Below are 17,237 nucleotides of genomic sequence, written 5' to 3' on the forward strand. Positions count from 1 at the left end.
GATATAGTCGCAGTTGCAAGTTGTCAGAGTCACAGTTGCAAGTTTTCTTATTTCGAAGTGGATACAATCGCAGTCGCAATCTGTCGCATTTACATCCAAATTAGTAGTAGTGGTAATAGCAGTTGTAGTGTCCTGAAAGTTACAACTTATTATACCCCGTAAAAGTTATAACAGATGATTTAAACCTTAGAAGCTATAATACATCAAATTCAACACCCTTAACCGTTTAACTCATACACAGGGTCTTTTGATTTAGTGCAGAATTCCCTTGATATTCCCTGAAATTTCATATTAACACCTTCAGCTTTTTTGGACACATCCCCGACAAAAAATTTTCCTTTTCACAATGAAAAATCGCTTATATAAGCAAGTGGCAAATTGCATAATTTACAGATTATAACTCAGAGACTGTGCGGGTCTTGGTATCCCCAGAGGCATAGCTATTAGATCTCTTAATTATTTTGATCAAATTTTTATTTTTATTTTGGTCAGTGTTAGTAAGAAAGTAGGTAAGTTGGGGAGGTTTTTTGTTGTTGCCCCCGATTTTTGGTGTCCCCTTCAACATGCCCTGAAAGTTTCAGCTTAATATACTAAGCCGTCCCTAAGATATTGTTCATACGTCTATTTAAAAACCAGTATGCAAATGCTGCGATTCGGTTTAATTTAATATCCCCTTCAAAATTTCTCAGAAATTATCAGAAACTTTTTGTTTCGACTTTACACTTAGAGTGTTTTGACTTCGCCCAATATACCCATCAGAAATTAATAAAGTAATCGCATTTAAAAGTAGTTGCAATCACACGTGGTTCCAATCACAGTCAAAATTAGTTCTAGTCACAGTCGAATTCAAAGTAGTTCTTGTAGTATTGGCCGTGAAAGTTTCAAGTTAATACCCTTATCTGCTCCTAGGTCATTGTAGATACGCCTTTTTACTAGCTTGTATGCACAAGGTGTATTTTGATTTAGCTATACATATCCCTCAACATTCCTAAAAATTTCATATAAAAACCCTAGCCTCTTTAGACAAGCCCAGGATCAAACATTAGCCCCTTTCCCAATGATAAATCCTAAATGAAAAATATTAACCATTTGCACAGTTTACATTCCTTACCCCAGGGCTGTGAGGGGGGATATGAAATCCCTGGGGACATGATTGTTAGACATTTCAGTTTCTTAAATAAAGTGGATTTTTCAAAACGTTCTATTATCGTTAAGAGCAGCACCTAAATGGACAAGAGAAAAGTAGCTGGTTGCCCTCCAATACTTCTTCAACACCCCATCAACATACCTTAAGAGTTTCAATTTTAATACTCTCAGTTATTTCCTAGATACTGCTGATTAGATATTGCCCCTTTGACAACCATAGTGTATATAGTGTGTTGTGACACACTATATACACTGTCTAACATTTACCTTGATACCCTTGGCCGTTTCGGAGACTCAGGGTCAAACACTTTTCCTTTTTCCCAATAATCAACCTTATATATAAGCTATTTACAACATATATATCTTATACATTTTATATAAATATATATATATATATATACTAGCTGTTGGGGTGGCGCTTCGCGCCACCCCAACACCTAGTTGGTGGGGGCGCTTCGCGCCCCCCCCCCCAAGCCCCCCCGCGCGCGTAAGTCGTTACGCGCCATATTAGTTACGCGCCATTGTAGTTGTGTCCCTATGTCCCACCTGTTAGCTTTTTAGCTTTTTTAGTTTTTTATTAGTTTTTAGTTTTTTTTTCTTTTTAGTTTTTTTGTAGTTTTTACCTTTTCTTAGTTTTTAATTTTTTTTTACTTATGTCCTGGTCGTCATTTATACTCCCTGTGTCCCGGTCGTCATTTGTGTCCCGGTGCTTTGTTGATGGTGATTGCTAATCGAACATTCCTTGTGTCCCGGTCGTCATTTATATTCCCTATGCCTATGTGCCGGTGTCCCGGTCGTCATTTGTGTCCCGATGTCCCGGTCTGTAATTTCGTCAGTCGAAAACATGACGTTAGTCGACACAGAAACATGACGTCACCTGACAGATCCACAGACAGACAAATTATTTTTATATATATAGATATATATATATATATATATATATATATATATGCATATATATGTATATAAATATATATATATATATATATATATATATATATATATATATATATATATATATATATATATATATATATATATATATATATATATATAAATATTACGTTTCAGCTTAATAAAATTAGGTGTTGCTATGACATTGCTGGTTTATCCTTTTGATACCTGTATATTGATATAATTCTTGAAATTTTCATCCTAATACTCTTAGCCTTACAAGTAACTGTTATAGAAACAGAAGTTGAAATAGTAGTACTAGTAAATATAGCAGTGTTAGTGATAGTATTGTAGTATTAGCGTGCACATACTGCGTTATTATCAATTGATCTTCCCCTTTAAGCATTCTCTATAAGTTGCAATTTAAGACGCAAAAACATTTTTGAGATATGCTCTTCTGATAATGTGTATACTTATAGTGTCTTTTGATTTAGTTCTAGTGTTCCCTTAATATTTTAACAATAGTAGTATGGTAGTTAAAGTAGTAGTGGTAGTAAGAGTAGTAGTGGTAGTCAATTGGTCATTTCCATTATTATTTCCTGGAAGTTCAAAATTAACATATTCAGTCACTCCTGAGTTAAGCCCTTATGCCAGGCTGTATACTCATAACATGTTTTGATTTACTTCAACACTCCCTTCAACATTCTCTGAAAGGTTCAACTAAATCCTCTTTGTCTTTTGGAAAGTAAGAATAACTTTTATAGAAAGTCAATAACACATGCTTTATCTGGGTTGCAGCAATAGCTACCAACCTAGTAAGAGACGATCACGTCCAATACTAAGAAATATAATAACCCCTAACTCCAGAAAATAGAGTCAGATCAAAACAAAAAGCACACTATTAGAACCGCCTTGTCTAAAACCCCTATATAAGAAACTAACCGTCCCTTAGCCTGAACAACAAGGGAAATATGTTGGCTTGAAAATCAAGAAAGGTGGCTGCAACGATGATATTCTGCATATACTACTAATATGCAGCATCTTTTTTTCTGTTTTTCCTCCTCGGATAGCTTGGCACTGGAATATCGTAGAGAGTTTTTTAATGGCTCATTTTAAAGGAAATTAAGGAGGCTAATTTAAACAGTGAACGAATTGCCTGACATAGTGCCCTTGCGATTGTATGTTTTATTATTGCCCTTGCCATGAGGGTTGCAGGTTGTTGGGGGTTGACATCCCCAAAGGCATAATTTCTGAATTTCTTAACAATGCGGAAAAAAATAAAGGTCTAACGTTTTGACTAGATATTTTTTAGGAAATAATGAACGCGGGGGGAAGGCTTGTCACCCTCAAATCACTTTTGAATCTTAAGAAGGGCAGTATAACTTCCAATTTCCAATCAAAATGCCCCATCCAAAGTATAGATAGATATATAAATAGATAGATTTATTCACACAAAATCCCAATTGGGCCATGGTGACATACACAAAACAAGCAAAAAAATACAGCAACAAAACATAGACTGAAAAGACACTAAAACTAATCATTTAAGGAAATCATCACGATACCTCATAGATACCCGGACGAACTTTTCAATATTATTTATACTGAAGTAACACCTACTATTCAGAATTTCCAAAATTGAATCTCTCCCCCAGACCTCCCTACCATATATTTCCAAGCGCAACCCCCTCAACTCCCTACAATCCCCTAAAAAATGATACAAAGACTCATCTGTCTCTCCACACATAGGGAAACTGTAAGGACCATCCCTCAATCTATTTCTCCTTAAATATTTCCTACGTTCTCCAAGAGGTATAAAATTCCCCCTTACATAAATTACCCATTTCAAATCTTTCGGAACCAACCTCATTTTTAAGTAAATTTCTTCGCCCCAGTTCTCCTTGACCTCCACATATATCCCGAGGGGCGGCGAGGTGGCCTTCTCAGCTTGCCAAATCTGAACTTCCTGAGAATCTAGCCTAGTAGCAACTAACCTAGATACAGTCCCTGCCATCTCTCCAATCCCCTTTCCCTCATTCCAGCAATTACCTAGCCCTGCACGGTCTAATATACTTTTCACCTGATTTGGCTACGAATCCTTCCTCCTATCTTGAAGCATCATTAAAAATGCTTGTTTAACTAGCCTATTATATTCTATCGATGACACCTTTCCCAATATTTAACCATACTAATTAACCTACTCTGTCTCATACACTTTATTCCTATATCCCCTCTAAGTACTAACCCATTAAACTTATTATCAAGCTCTAACATATGCTTAATAAACTTCAGCTGCGTTCTTTCTAAATTTAACCCCTTATTAAACCCCCAAAGCTCCGCCCCGTAACGCAAAGCTGATTTAACCCTAGCATTAAAATTACACTTTAGCAGTCCTACATCCCTAATTTCCTTAATACTGCTTTTACTGAACAATCCTAGTAGTCTATTTCCCTTACTTTCTCCCATCTTGAGAAGTTTCTTCCATTTCCCATGAAAGCTTACAACTTAAGTACTGAAATTCATTTACACAGTCTAGTTCCGAAAACTTCACTTACTTGGATGAGAGCTACCAAATCGTAATCACATTCTTTCATTGGCCTATCAACTACATCACCTGCTACAGATACCAGATCTACACTCAAACTAGTTCCTCCTTGGTCCCTAGTCACTTCATTTTCTCTCTCCTCTAAATACGTAGTCCAAGAATCTACTGCTGGAATACCATCATAAACCTCTATTCCTCCTATAGAATTTTTAACCATACGCCAGAAGGTCCTAATATCTCCTTCTCTATAATATTTTTTCAGTTTATAAATGACCACCCATTCCATAAGAATTATTTCTATACACCTAGGGCATAAGTTACAATCTTTGCCCCAGGGATCTTGTTGATTGCGTCAACCCTAGAGGCATCCCTTTATGACTATTTTGAAAAAGACGGTCATCTCACAATTTCGATCAGATGCGTTAGGAAAATAGTTTTTTTTTTGGGGGGGATTATTTCCCTCCATCAATTTTGACGCTAAAAAGAGAATTAGAACTTTCAATTTCCATTAAAAGAGACCCCTCTCACTTTTATATAACCACCCTTTCATAAAAACCTTATATGCCCCTGGAGCATAATTTATAAACTTTGTCTCCAGGTCCTGAGGGTTTAGAAACCCTCAAGACCTACTTATATGACTTTGAGGCCATTTTGAATAAAAAAGCTTTCTTGAATTTTGTGTCGGATGCATTTTGACAAAAGATGGCAAGGGGGGGGGCTAGTTACCCTCCGATCAATTTGACTCTTAAAATTACCACTAAAATTTCTGACTTTCAATCCAATGAGACCCCCTCTGAAGTTTATAATACCATCCTTTCCATAAAATCCTTATATGACCTTAGAGAAAAACTTACAACCCTTGCTCTGGCAGGTGTGTGTTTGTGTGGGGGGGGATCTTATCCTCAAAAAGTTGATTACTGAACCTTTTAACTACTCTGAACAAAATGGCTAACTCAGAATTTTGATTCGATGCGTTAGGGGAAATGATGGATGTGAGGGGAAGGGGCTAGTTACCCTTCATTCACTTTGGAATATTAAACAAGGAACTAGAGCTTTCATACGCCCACCCTTTCTATAAAACCTTACATAGCCCCTGGGAAAAAGTAACAACCTATTTGCCTGAGGGCTGAGGGAGGGGTTGTCATCTTCTAACACATGATTTCCGGTCCTTTCAACTACACTGAAAAAAATAGATGTATCAAAATTTGGATTAGATGTATTTGGGGAAATGATAAACGAGGGAGGACTGGCTACTCTCCAATCCTTTTTGACTATTAAAAAGGGCACTAGCCCTTACAGTTTCAATTCGAATAAGCCCTTCTCGTAGTTTCTACGACAACTCCTTCAATACGAAGTGGCCTGATCAAAAAAAAAAAAAAACACACACACACACAAAAAGTAAATAAAGAAAATATTGTACCCACATCGCTCTTTACTTTGGCAGCGCTATTACAATGCCTATGATTGTTTGAACTCATAATCAAAATTAAGTTTCACCAGTTTATGCGTAGGGGTTCACTTTGCAACGAATCCGTTTGATGTCATTTAAAGCTAATTGGAAAGACAAAAAATAAAGCATCAATTAGTGAATCTCAGGTCATTAACACTTTTTGTTATGTGAAGTAATTATGTAGTCTTATGAAGTCCTATGTGAAGTATGTAGTCTTATGTGAAGTAATATGAATCTTATGTTTTGATTTATATCTTTACTGCCACAGGCACCTGATTAATGCATTTCGTTTACTTATTTTTCTTTTACCAACATAGAAAGCTTCTTCTTGTCTATCTATTTCTGATAATTATTTGAACTCATTATCAAAATTAAGTTTGATTAGTTTTTGCGTAAGGGTACACTTTGCTAAGAATCTTATTGATGTTATTTCAAGCTAACTAAAAAGACAAAATATAAGGTATCCAATTAGTGAATCCCAGGTCATTAACACTTTTTGTTACGTGAAGTAACTATGTAGTCTTATGAAGTCTTATTTGAAGTATCTAGTCTTATGTGAAGTAATACTAATCTTATATTTTGCTTTATATCTTTACTGCCACAGGCACCTGATTAATGCATTTTGTTTACTTGTTTTTCTTTTACCAACATAGACAGCCTCTTTTTGTCAGTCTATTTATAAAAATTGTTTGAACTCATAATCAAAATTAAGTTTGATTAGATTTTGTGTCAAATCTTAATCCGCTTTGAATCTTATTCGTTAGAATCTACGTAGAGTCTCGTCCACTTTGCTAAGAATCGTATTGATGTCATTTAAAGCTAATTAAAAAGACAAAATATAAGGTATCCAATTAGTGAATCCCAGGTAATTAACACTTTTTGTTATGTGAAGTAATTATGTAGTCTTATGAAGTCTTATGCTAAGATTGTAGTCTTATGTGAAGTAATATGGATTTTATATTTTGCTTTATATCTTTACTGCCACTTTTTTTCTGTCTATTTATAAACATTGTTTGAACTCATAATCAAAATTAAGTTTGATTAGATTTTGCGTAGAATCTTAATCTGCTTAGAATCTTAATCGTTAGAATCTACGTAGACTCTCGTCCACTTTGCTAAGAATCGTATTGATGTCATTTAAAGCTAATTAAAAAGACAAAATGTAAGGTATCCAATTAGTGAATCCCAGGTAATTAATACTTTTTGTTATGTGAAGTAATTATGTAGTCTTATGAAGTCTTATGCTAAGTATGTAGTCTTATGTGAAGTAATATGGATCTTATATTTTGCTTTATATCTTTACTGCCACGGGAACCTGATTAATACATTTTGTTTACTTGTTTTTCTTTTACCAACATAGAAAACCTCTTTTTGTCTGTCTATTTATATAAATTGTCTTAACTCATAATCAAAATTAAGTTTGATTAGATTTTGCGTCGGATCTTAATCCGCTTAGAATCTTAATCGTTAGAATCTACGTAGACTCTCGTCCACTTTGCCAAGAAACGTATTGATGTCATTTAAAGCTAATTGAAAAGACAAAATATAAGGCATCCAATTAGAGAATCCCAGATCATTAACACTTTTCTTAGGTGAAGTAATTATGTAGTCTAATGAAGTCTTATGTGAAGCGTAAAGTCTTATGTGAAGTAATGGGAATTTTATATTTTGTTTTAAATCTCTACTACCATAGGCACCTGATGAATGCCTTTTTTACTTATTTTCTGTCACCAGCTTAGAAAGCCTCTTTTTGTCTGTCTATTCATGAAAATTGGTTGAACTCGTTATCAAAATTAAATTTCATCAGTTTTTATGCAGGCTGACATTTTACTCAAGTTTAGAACTCAAGCACTAAAAAGTTGATTTTTGCTGAGTTGCATCCCAGCATTTATAGTCTCTTTCTGTTTTCAAACTTTTGGCAATGTGTTTACGAAGCTTTCTAGGTGGTTTGCAGTCATATAATTATATCTTTCAGCTCAGCACTTTACTTTGCAAAAAAACTTCTAGGTCTAATTAGCCAATCTTGTAGTCAACTTTCATTTATTTTCATCCTTGGTAATTCCTTTGAGCTGTTTACTGGCAAAAATGCTCAATAAAACAATGACTTTTACTGATGTTTTATTTGTTGTAAGTCATATATATGGCTCAAGCTAAAGAACTGCTACTTTTCTAAAAATAAAATTTTCTAAAAAAAAAAATAAAAATAAAAAATAAAGAAAAAAAAACAAATGGCTGTATTTTAAGAAAGTGCTTAGTATTTTTGTTCTAAAATTTGTCGAACTGTTTTTGAGATGAAATAAAAAAAAAACTAGTTTTTTTAACTGAAAGTAAGGAGCGACATTAAAACTTAAAACGAACAGAAATTACTCCGCGTATGAAAGGGGCTGTTCCCTTCTCAACGCTCCGCTCTTTACGCTAAAGTTTGACTCTTTCTCTCAATTCTACTTTATTAAACAGTAAAAACTTTAGCATAAAGAGCGGGGCGTTGAGAATGGATCAGCCTCTATCATACACGGAACAATTTCTGTTTGTTTTGAGTTTTAATGTCGCTCTTACTTTCAGTTAAAAAACTAATTTTTTTTATAATTTAATTTCTGAACGTTTTCGAATTGATGCATGTTTGATTTTGGCTCTCCGCAAATAAATTATTAAAATCAAATTTGCATATTATTTCCTTTTTTTGGCTAAATGGCTTTCCCTTAGTTTTGATCAGATGATTTTGAGAAAAAAGGGGCGGGGGAGGAGGCCTAGTTGCCCTCCAATTTTTTGGTTACTTGAAAAAGCAACTAGAACATTTAATTTTTAACGAACGTTTTTATTAGTAAAAAATATACGTAACTTAAGGAATAACTTACATAAGGAACTTTTATATTCTTATAGTTTTATTATGTATATGAGGGTGTTTGTCCCCTCGTTAATACCTCACTGTTTACACTAAAACTTAAATTTGGTCCCAACTCTTTAAGAATGACCACTGAATCAGAAAGAATGCAAAATAAATAGTTGAAATTGCTAAAAATACTTTAGCGTAAAGAGCAAGGTATTTAGGATGAGATGAACCCCTCATATGCGTAATAGTCTCTGTTCGTTTTAAGTTTTAATGCTACTCCTTACTTTCAGTTGAAAAAACTTTTTCATATTTATTTTTTCATTGTTTTTATTATAATAATGTTGGAAATTCCTGCGCCTTCTTCATTGAATTTCTCTTCTCCTATGACATATTTCTCCAGGGAAAGATCCTCCCACATAGCCCTCTCCCCTCAACCTTCCCCCAAAACAAAATAATCCCCCTGAAAAACGTCTTTTCGCTTCCCAATAACCATTAATGTATGTAAACACTGGTCAAAGTTTGTAAATTGCAGTCCCTCCCCCGGGGACCGTGGAGGAGTAAGTTATCCCAAAGACATGGTTATTATGGTTTTCGACTTGAACAAAATTTTGTTCTTAAATGAAGTAAATTATTCTTTATTTTAGGAGTGTTGTCCCTTTCTGAAGTATATTTTTGTTCTGATTCTTTAAAAAAGACTACCCAACCACTAGAGGAGTTGATTTGAATAAAGAGCGTTAAGACATCGCAAAGAGCGAGGTCTGTAGGAGGGACAGCCCTCCTCATAGACAGAATGATTTCTTTTCGTTTTTAGTTTTAATGTTACTTTTTACTTTCTGCTGAAAAAACTTGTTTTTTCTTATTTAATTTAAAAGTAAAGACACAAGATTTTCTCGGTATCTAGAGAGCTCAGTCAGTAAACACTTTGAGATTACTCAAGGAGAGCGCCGGAAGGATTCTTTACATCATAGGATCTAGGTGATGTACCATCCTAGTTTTGCTTATAATCACTTTAAAAAGCCAATAGTTCACGAGGTGTTAGTTGTCTTAAACCTCATGACAGATTGATATAAAAGACAAGGGACAAATCAGATATTGAAATGTACATGGCGCCACGAATTTAGAAATAAAAAAAGATTGTCCAACCCCTCCAATTCTTACTTCTATATGTGGGTCCCTTTTATCATATGTGCCTTCATCTGTCTTATATATGATTATATATCACAAAAAGGTCGATAATAAATTTCTGTAAAATTTGTATAAATATTTTGAATTAACAGATCGTACACTACAACGTGAATGACGAGTACTGAACGATAAATGACATATGGTATCATACCCCAGAGAAGCAAGAAGAAAAAGAAGAAGAGGGAGAAGTAAATAGAAGAGTGCAAGAATAAATTTTTGAACTTAGGCAAGAATTTATTTTAGTTGGTAGACATGACCGAGTGGGGTATATTCTTGAGGGTCTAATTCAAGAAGCATGTACAGATATGTAAATAATACGATAGGTAATGGAATCTATGGAGGAAATTATAAGGGTCTTATAGTTCCGTAGGATAATAGGTATGAGTCTTAAAAAACCTATTATTTGCTGCACGTTGCAGGCAGAGCCAAAATCTTTTTCGGAAAACCTCAATTGTGAAGTTTCGATCCTATCAGCAGGTTGGCCTTGAGCCATGACATTTAAGCATGACGAATGCCCTGGCAAGGATAGCCTGTGTAGAAAAAGCTTGACCTGTTCGGATGTTTTGAGACGACATAGAGTCTCCATTTGTCATTAGTTCATTTCTCCGTCTTTATCCCTTGAAGGAAAACCTTGCCTTCGAGGCCTTGTAATGACATCGAAGTGGATGGTTCGTTTTCCTAATTAGCCGTAATTGCTAACGGTACTGCAGATTCACCTTGAGAAGTAGTGCCTCTATACTGACTAGTCTCTTCCTAGCTATGTTACTTATAATGAATTGCCTCTTTATTGAAGCATAATGAATTTAATAGAGACGTTTTCCAAAAAAAATTATTCAAAGAAAAGTAAAGAGCTATATTAAACCAAAACGAGCAGAAATAAAGTAAAATAATAATTCATACTCAGGACGAATAGAAATAACTATTAATGAATTCTAAAGAGTTTCATTGAAACCCAAATTAAGATAAGTCGTACACAAGCAGCCCCGTAACTTTTTGACTAGCTGATATCAGTTCAGTTCACTCGGGTTTATAAAAAAAAATTCTCTCGTCTCTATGCAAAAATGCATGGTGAGTCCCTTATCGCGTTAAAAATAACTACACACTATGGCTCTCCCTCGACTTCTCGATACAACCATGGCCCCTACCAACAAAATTATCCTTACAAGTCCCCACCTTTTCATCATGGAGCAAACCACTCCAATTCCCACAAAAAATGCTCAATAATGGCTAAAATCTCTTATCTATTTAAATTCTTTAATCAATTTAAACTATATCAAAACAAGATAATTTTTATTCTCTTTTTGAAAGAACCAAGGGAGCTCCAACCGTTCAAGTGGTAGGGTATTCTAAGCATTAGCACAGACGATATCAGGTGAAAAATCCAACCTCACTGGGTGTATGTCGAATATGGATCGGTGCAGATAGTCTTGTAAGATTTCATGTAAGATAGTTTTAGAATATGCTTTTTGGCTACCAAACGGAATAGATTTCTAAAAGACGATGGAAGCAGGCCAGAGGGGAATCTGAGAGCAAAGACCAATCAGGAAAAATCAAACGGTGATTTCAGCGGTATAATCTTCTGTGTGTTGGATGATCTTCAAGGCATTCTTGTGGATGGAATCCAGTTTTTTAGATAAATTTGAACATCAACTGCCATACCATTGCGCAATACTGTAAGTGGTGTTTAATGAACGCATTGTAGAGAAGGGTAAGGGCTTTAAGTGAGAATGTGTGCTTCAATGTCTTCATGATACCAAGACGCATTGAAAGCTTTAATTTTACAGCTTGGATGTGAGAAAGGAAAGAAAAGCTCTCACCCACTACTACTCCTAAATATTTTTCTCATCCATTTGCTGGTCATTGAAAGGCAGCTAACGGCTGCCTTTAGACCAAATTAACTAATTAATCGAAAAAACAAAATCTGAGATAACTAATATGTGCTAGCTATGGCTTTCGATGATCTTTATCCTATCCTTGAAATCTATGTTAGTTAGATTTCATATTAATTGTCAACTGCCTGGAGTCATCATAGCCGAGTGGTTAGTTCACAAGACTTGAGATCCTTGAATGCCCGGATAGGAGTTTGAGTTCTGGTGTCGTTTTGGTCTGATGGTTTTTTGGTCTGAACAGGAATCACTGGTGTGACTCTGTAAGGTCAGCTAGAGGCGACTCAGCTCTAAATGAGAACCTTGAGAGATGTGGAAGGTAAACAGGAAAGGTGTGCACAAGTACAGGATGATATGCCACCAACTCTCCATTGCGATTTCTAGCTGAAGAGCCATGAAATAGAGATCAGCACCATTGGTTGGGATTGTAAAATTCAATGCCTTATTTCTTGCCTTTTTTTTTACCTTCATTGTACTTTGATCAGTGTAACTGCAGAGTGGGGACTTGACGACTCATGTTCGTTCTAGCTAATGAGCTTGGTATTCCAGTTGCAATTGCAACCAACTGCAGAGTGGGGATATGACGACTCATGTTCGTTCTAGCTAACGAGCTTGGTGTTCTAGTTGCAATTTCTAAGATTTTTTGGCAACCCGGGTAGTCACTTGAAAATACCTAGAATTTTTTCAGAGGATATTTTACGAGGAGGGGTGATTTTCTGGTATTATTTGAAAAACATTCAAAATTAAATAAAAAAAAATTCAACTGAAAACAAGGAACAAAAATTATAACTCAAAACAACCGGAAACCATTGTTATATGAGGAGGGCTGCCATATCCTCAACCCTTGATCTTCACGCTGAAGTTTGATTTTTATCACAATTGCTTAAGAATGATTTCTCAAAGACAAAGACCTTCGAATCTAAATGAGAAATATTTTTAAAGAATTTTAAGACGTAGAGCGTTAAGTGCTAGGGTTGAGGAAAGGCAGCCCGTCTCAATTACTGAATTATCTGTGTTCATTTTAAATTCAGCATTGATCCTTACTTTCAGCTGAAAAAAGCCCAAGACTAAGGCCTGTCCAGCTCGTTTATCCAAAGCACAACACTAAAGGCTGTCAAAATGGTCTATCGGTATTTGTCGTCTTTGGTGTGTTTGCTTTATTTTAATACTTTTTCTGTTTGGTTTGTTTTTCCTTAACTTTACTCCACTGTTTATCTTTTTGATCCGTTTTGTTAATAATAACATTATTATTAAACCTACTAGGAGAAAAGTTACTAGTCCCGGGAAAAACTATTTTATTCCTATTTCCTTTCAGGTTCGACAAATTATTCGATCGATCAAGGTTCCTGGCGTATTTTAGCTTTACTAATAGTACTGATGCTATTCTTGGTTTTCAAACAAAAGGAGGGGAAATTACAGGAAGTAAGTTATTGGTGATGATGGGTTTTATTCCTAATTTTTTATGTCTGTCTAACTTTAATGTCTAGTCGTTTTATTAGGCTAAAAGTCCACAGCTCTAATTTTCATTCAAATTTCTAATTTCAATTGGAAGCTCTAATTTCAATTAGAAATTCTAATTTCAATTGAAAATTGCTCACATGTCAGAAAAGTTGTTTTGAGTGGTTTAGAATTTATTTTTTGTTTCAATATTTGTATCTTAATTCACAAAAGACAGCCATTAGTCATACAGCTAAAATATTACCCTCGGTTGTATTTTAATCAGAGTCTTTAGAAAACTCCCCGTTAAGGGGTTTGTAGAAAATCTTCTTTCAGAAAATCGACGTAGTCCCAAAAAGAATTGGTTTCTATGAATGATTCTGCTGCTAGACTTTTCATTTTTATTTTTATTGAAAAACAAAGTGCTTCCGTGAAAATTATGAAAATGAAAGCGCTAGCTTACGACAACTACGGTGATGACGGTGGTCAAATACAGCTTTGAAATATTTGAAACAAACTGACCGATTTATTAAAAAATAACTACTACAGAACTTAGTGAATAAGCTGAACTTGGTCAAATAAACTGAAGCACAACTTAAGCAAAACATTATATAAAAGATGTTTTTTTTGCTGCCTATTTGCTTTTAGTGTTTGAATAGGTCGTGCAGATGTGCAGATGTGCAGGTAGTGCAGGTAGTGCAGAAATTGTAGATATTTTCTCATTGCTGCAAAGTGCTGATGAACAGCAACATAAACTGATTCTGACTGACTCATTTACAAACTACTATAGTACTGTGGTGTTTCAGTTGGATTGAAATTTTCTTGGTAATATTGGACCAAGAGTTTGATTTTAGCCGTGGCAGCACACCGCAGGGCCAAGAATTTATTCCAGTGATGAAATTATGTGAAAGCGTCTCCATAATGATACAAACAATAAGAAAAAGAAGAAAGAAAAAAAGAAGAAGAAATAAGAAGAAAAAGTAAGAAGAAGAAGAAAAACAAAACAAAAATAAACATCAAGCACGAAAACCACAAAAAAATGGAAGCAAAGCGTGGTTTTAATCTCGAATTTGGGGAAAAAGAAAACGGAATCGCCTCAAATGGGATAGGAGGCAGTCAAGAAAGCATTTAAAGAAAAGCATTTAAAGGACATAAAAGAGTGGAATAAAGGAAAAAAACAGGGGAGCAGGCTGCAAGAAGAAACCTTGGGGGGAGGGGAGAGCCAGAGTCCCACTGACCCTTCTGAGGTCTGCCAGTGAATAGTAGTAGTAGCAGTAGTAGTAGTAGTTTTTTTTTTGCCCTTTACGACCATCACTTTCCCTTGCTTGGAATTTTTTTTGCACCGCTATTCCCTGCATTCCATAACAAATGTTTGATCATTTTAATCCAGAGATCGATTGCTAGGAACTACTAGCCAGTTGCACACCTTACATCAAATAAGCCTCCCATTTCCATTATAAAACCTTTATTTAAACAATAGGTAATTTGTATTATTTCCGTTCTTGCCCCAGGAATTTTGGGGGCTGTTTCATTGCCAGAGGTGTATTTATTCGACCTTTTAGCTATTTTTAACGTAAAAAAAATCATAAGATTTTGATCAGATGTCTCTTGGACTGGATGGATACAAGAAGGATGGGAAACAAAAATGGAGTGAAAAGACTTCAACCTCTTTAGCTCTCAAAAAGGGTACTAAACTCTTGTCATCAAATGGATTCATTACCCTTGAAATTACTAAAGATCTGGAAGATACAGCCATATTGTATAAGAGTAACCACAATTGGCGACAAGGAGAAATTTTAAAGAGAATAGGGTAGAACATTTCAAGAACGAGTTAAACCATGATAAAGTTACAGAAATGGTATAGGAAAAGAATACAAGATTTTGTGACGCTTACCATGTGAAGGACTTTGAAAAAAGATTTTAAAAAATGAAAAAGGCCCGAGGTGCTGATATTGTGGTCTATGAGTGTCCTAAATATAATGGTTGTGCACTGAGGGACACGCTATTAAAAATTATGAATAGCATTTGAAAAAAGTGAAAAACCTAGTGATGTTAGGATACTTCCATTAAAACCCCTATAACAAAGGAGATAAGAGATAGGAGATAGTTTGGTATTTATAAAGGTATTAACTTCATATCTGTAATAGCAAGTTTTATAGTATGATAATAATTGCTAGACTTACTTGTGGTTTTGCGAAGGGGAGAGGATGTGTTTACCAGTTTTTACTCTTAGATTAATAAATGAGAAGCACCTGGGTCATTAGACCATTTTAGCCTTCAGTTTTGTTGATTGTGAGCAAGTGTCTGACTCGGCAAAAAGACTTACTTGAAGCAAATTAGTCTTTAGTGAACGTCCTAATATACCAGATAAAAATATTAAAGTAGGTCGTGCTATGTACAAGAATAAAACTACTATGGTTAAAATAGAAAATGCGTCTAGGATTTGGTTTCGTATTGAACCAGGAGTAAAGCAGGGTTGCATTCTATTCCCATGAATATTGATTATTTTGATGGACTTTGCCCTAATGAGCACGACAAAGACTATGGGAGTGTATAAAATAAAATGAGAAAGAAAAACATCTCGAGTCTTAGATTATGCTGATGATTTGCCTAATCGTTTAATATACATAATCAATGATTGTTTGAAGGTCTTCAGAGCAAGGTGCAAGAATGGGCTTGAAAATTTATGTTAAAAAGACTAAGTCACTTAAAATGAGAATAAGCGAAGGGGAAGAGTTGATGCTGTGTAACAAGAAAATCGATCTAGTGGATAGCTTCAATTACCTAGGTAGCATCATTGGTAAAGATGGAGTGAAGATGTTAAAAGTAGAATTTCCAAGGCTCAGGGTATTTTATTCAGTTGAAAAAAGTTTGGAAGAATAGGAAGATAAATCTGCTAACCAAGATGAGAATATTTGGAACTACAGTAACGAGATTACAGTGATCAGGTATGGTTCTGAAACATTGGCACTCGGAAAATAAAGGAGGGTTTGTATGTTGACGAGTGAAACTATCTGGAAATTCTTTAGGGCAACCATCTGACTGACCGTATTTGATACAATAGGATTTTTGAAAATTCAATTCCATATCGCCTTCTAAGGGTTATAATGAGAGGAAGCTTTAAGTGGCTAGCACATGTTCTGTGGATGAAGAATGGCAGATACCTAAAGATGGTCCTTGTCAGCCAGCCACCTAGGCCCAAACAAAAGGTAAATAGGGGTAAGCCCATGTCGTAGAAAAAGATATAACGTTCAAGCGGAGCTTCTTCGGATGGTGTTAGATGGGAGACTTTAAATGATTGAGGATGGAGTAGGAGCTTGCATAGCTGTGTTGACTTTAGGCAGTTTGGTGCCGCAGACAGTGGTTATTATTAGTAGTTGTAGTTACAATCAGGAAAAGAAAATTCGATAAAACATATTTCGTTCCCTACTTCCAAAGCAGTATTTAAAGCCACCTGAAGCTGACCACAAAATTGTTCTTAAAATAGAAAACTTCTTGTTAGTATTGGCGGCATAAGGCTTTCCACGACACCCATATCCCACCATTTTCATGACAGCTATATACTACCATTCCCTTGACAATCATATCTCAGCATTCGATGAAAACCAGCATATGCATGTTACGCAATAGGGGGGTTTACTTTGGTTGTTATGTAATAAGGTTTGCTCACTTTAGCTTATTCTGTAACAGGGAATGTTTTTCCCAAAGTCCACTAGTCAAGCGTGGAATTCCCGGCTGCATCTGAGGGTCACACACTTGGGTGTTACGTAATGTCGGTGGAAACGTGGGATGTGACACAATCTTGCATGACTGGATACATTTATTGGGGGTGACGTAGATTCATTTGGAATGATGTAATGGCAG

General features: G+C 35.3%; 1 protein-coding gene across 5 annotated transcripts in view; it reads left to right on the forward strand.

Annotated features, from left to right (window-relative positions):
- The window catches only part of LOC136039519 (uncharacterized), a 188,915-nt gene that overhangs the window by 94,376 nt on the left and 77,302 nt on the right, over positions 1 to 17,237 (forward strand). For all 5 annotated transcript variants that reach the window (XM_065723319.1, XM_065723320.1, XM_065723317.1 and 2 more), the window contains one exon: positions 13,252 to 13,358. In XM_065723319.1, the coding sequence (XP_065579391.1) occupies positions 13,252 to 13,358 (107 nt within the window). The remainder of the gene's footprint in view (positions 1 to 13,251; positions 13,359 to 17,237) is intronic.

This window comes from Artemia franciscana, chromosome 19 (assembly GCF_032884065.1).
Source record: "Artemia franciscana chromosome 19, ASM3288406v1, whole genome shotgun sequence".
In the NCBI taxonomy this organism is placed as follows: Eukaryota; Metazoa; Arthropoda; class Branchiopoda; order Anostraca; family Artemiidae; genus Artemia; species Artemia franciscana.